Here is a 3734-nt window from a genome sequence, read left to right on the forward strand (position 1 = left end):
AGAGGATGAGATGGCTGGATGGCATCACTGACTCGATGGACGAGAGTCTGAGTGAACTCCGGGAGTTGGTGATGGACAGGGAGGCCTGGCGTGCTGCGATTCATGGGGTCGCAAAAGAGTCAGACACGACTGAGTGACTGATCTGATCTGATCTGATCTGATGATCCAGCAATCTCACTTCTGGATATTTATTCAAAAGAATTGAAATCAGGGTCTCAAAGAGTTACTAGCATCCCCATGTTCATTGCAGTATTATTCTTAATAGCCAAGCTGTGGGGACAACCTCAATATTCCTCAAAAGATGAATGGATAAGGAAAATATGATATTTATATACAATGGAACATTAACTTTAAAAAAGAAGGAAATTCTGCTATATGTGACAGTATGGATACAACATGAGGATATTATGCTGGGCGAATGAACCAGCCACAGGTAGATAAATATTGCATAATTCTATTCATACAAGATGTCTAAAATAGTCAAATTCATAGACTCAGACGTGGAATGTTGGTTGCCTTGGGCTTGTTGGGGTGGGGGGATGGAGAGTTACTAATCAGTGGGCATCAAGTTTCAGTTAAGCAAGATGAGTAAGTTCTAAAGATCAGCTATACATTGTACCAATAGTTAACAGTTATGTATTGTACACTTAACAACTTAAGGGGGTAGATCTCATGTTGAGTTCTGAACATAAGGGAAGAAAAGTAAATGGTAAGGAACACAAACACAGATATTTGAATGCAATAAACTATTTGTTATGGCATCAAATTCAAACAGGTTTCTCTTATATTAATCCAAAAATGGTCCATTACTGAAACATACCTTTTTCAGAAATGATTTTATCTCCCTAACGCATGCCCTCCAAGCCTCCCACCCTTGGGTATTTTGTGTGAGTGTGCCTTCAGTATAGTTGTGGTTGTCTTGATACCAGATTCTGCTTCTGCACCCAGAATGCAGATGGACAAGTATATTCGAAATGAAAGCCTTGGGGCATAAAGCGGGGTTCTTTTGGAAGTCGGTTTTGGGTAACACTGGTTGGCAAGTACTGCATCTCATCAATTCTAAGATGCATTAAAAAAAATTTAACATCTTTGAATTTGGGATGAATTTTAATAAGATGATTTGTAATAGTTTAATTGGCAGTGATTTTTCTTAGTGGTCTATAGGACAGTGGAGCACATTCAGTTCAGTCACTCAGTCATGTCCGACTCTTGGCGACCCCATGAACTGCAGCATGCCAGGCTTCCCTATCCATCACCAACTCCTGGAGCTTGCTCAAACTCATATCCACCGAGTTGGTGCACATTAGCTTACTGCTATATTGTTGGAGATGGGCTATGAAAGGAAAATACAAGTGTGTTGTTAACATGATTTGCAAATCTTCAGTCTCTGTGACCTCTCATGGAGCCACAGGGAACACTGGCAAATGCCATCCCCAGCTACTTCAGAAGGGCAGGGGAGAAAAATAAGGCAGAGTGACAAGCATCATCCTCAAATAGTGCCATGGCACACAATTGTTTAAAATTCCTGGAGACACTTACCTGGGCTCAAAGTCGTTGTCCTTGACAACACATTCCTTCTTCTCAGGCACACTGCTCCAGGTGCTGGGATCAGCCAAATCCACCAGAGCTTTGGCATTTAGCAGCCCGAATCCAAATCGACTGTTCACCATTAAGCCTGCTCCGTTCTTTTTCCATCCAGGGTTATTGGCCAGTGGGTCATACTCAGAGGTCCATACAACCAAGTGCTGCATATCTCGCCAGGTGAGATTTGGACTGGACAGGAAGTGACCGAAAGAATGTTCAGGGGCAAAAAGGAGTTTCCTCGCAAAAGCAAGGGTTAAAAACAAGCATCTCCATTCAGAGATGGTAAGGTGTCTTTTTGCAACTGTGCCTCTGTAATTTTAATGTGCATCACTATTGGTATATCTTTCATTCAGAATTAAAAATTCAGTCTTATAAATTATTAAATTTTGGTTTTCAGTGCTATAGAAATGTAGGACCAAGATCTAATGACTTACACTTGACTGGAGCAAAGATTAAAAATGATGACACTTCCTTTGTGTCCTCCATCCTTATGCTGTCCCTTATCAGCCTTAGAATTTTCAACATTATGAACCCACAGTTGAGGTCTTGACTTAGATTTAGACACAGACTGGTTACCCACTCCTAAATATTTTTTTGTCTCTTTTTTTATATGGCAAAAGTGTCAAGAAGCTCTTAGCGACTTGAGCTCATTCTTACAAGCACCATGCTGAACAGAGTGGGAATATGCAAGAAAGTAGTTCATGTCTTTAAGAAGCTTCAGTCAGTTCAGTTGCTCAGTCATGTCCGACTCTTTGAAACCCCATGGACTGCAGCACATGAGGCTTCAAATCCAGTAAAAGAACTAGTCTTTTTAAAAACTGTATCTATTGAATCCTGTATTCATAGCATAATGTACTGTTGGACTTACACCCGTGGTGGATTCATATTGATGTATGGCAAAACCAATACAATATTGTAAAGTAAAAATAATAATAATAAAAAAAATGATAAAAAGGCAAAATATTCAGATTAATACTTGTTTGGCCAGTAATATAGCATGTAATCAAACTACTTAAAAAAAAATAATTCTTTGGGAATGGAAGGGTTCTAGGAAGGCTCTTCTAGGAGGAAATATTTTGAGATGAACTTTAAAGGATGGGTAGAACATTAAGAAGTGGAGAGAGAGAATGAGAGATGAGGCAATGGAGCAAAACCTCTGAGCAGGGGAAATATAGGATATGCCCAGAGTATGGAAACAGTCTGGTTTATTGGAGCAGGGAAGAGGTGAGGAGGAATACTGAGCCAGGTGGTGAGGACCTTGAATGCCAGGAAAAGGAGCTTATACTTTATCCTTTGGGCAAGGGGGCGCCATCGAGGATTTTTGAGCAATGAAATGGTATAATCAGAAGTCTTGGTAAAATTAATTTCATAGCAACATAAGGATAAATCAGAGGTGCATGGGTGTGTTGGGTCTCTTAATAATGAAGACAAAGCCTTCCCTGATCACCTTATTTAAGATTTCAACTCCCCCCAAATACTCCTGTGCTCTCTTATCTTGCTGTACTTTGTTTTTATTCTTTTATACTGCTTATCATCTAGTAACATACTGAGAAACTCATTTCTTTTGTGTGTTATTAGCATCTGTCTCACCTCCTAGAATCAGCAATGAAAAGGGCTGAGATTTTTTTCCTTCTTGTTCTCTGATGTGCACCAACCACTCAAAAGAATGCCAGGCACAGGGTATATGCTGGGTAAATATTAGCTGGTTGGATGGTTGAACGTGTCTAAGTGTTGTTGCTGCTGCTGCTGCTGCTGCTACTAAGTCGCTTTAGTCGTGTCTGACTCTGTGTGACCCCATAGACGGCAACCTACAAGGCTCCCCCGTCCCTGGGATTCTCCAGGCAAGAACACTGGAGTGGGTTGCCATTTCCTTCTCCATGAATGAAAGTGAAAACTAAACATTAAGTCGCTCAGTCATGTCTGACTCTTCGAGACCCCATGGACTGCAGCCTCAGATCAGTCGCTCAGTCGTGTCTGACTCTTTGCGACACCATGAATCGCAGCACACCAAGGCCTCCCTGTCCATCACCAACTCCCAGAGTTCACTCAGACTCACGTCCATCGAGTCAGTGATGCCATCCAGCCATCTCATCCTCTGTCGTCCCCTTCTCCTCCTGCCCCCAATCCCTCCCAGCATCAGGGTCTTTTCC

The 3734-nt window shown here is 41.6% G+C and overlaps 1 protein-coding gene across 1 annotated transcript in view; it reads right to left on the bottom strand.

The window, feature by feature from the left end:
• The window catches only part of PCSK1 (proprotein convertase subtilisin/kexin type 1), a 46270-nt gene that overhangs the window by 10287 nt on the left and 32249 nt on the right, over positions 1-3734 (bottom strand). The window contains exon 10 of the mRNA XM_010831952.1: positions 1540-1773. Within this exon, the coding sequence (XP_010830254.1) occupies positions 1540-1773 (234 nt within the window). The remainder of the gene's footprint in view (positions 1-1539; positions 1774-3734) is intronic.

Source organism: Bison bison, unplaced genomic scaffold, assembly GCF_000754665.1.
Source record: "Bison bison bison isolate TAMUID 2011002044 unplaced genomic scaffold, Bison_UMD1.0 scf7180017864533, whole genome shotgun sequence".
In the NCBI taxonomy this organism is placed as follows: Eukaryota; Metazoa; Chordata; class Mammalia; order Artiodactyla; family Bovidae; genus Bison; species Bison bison.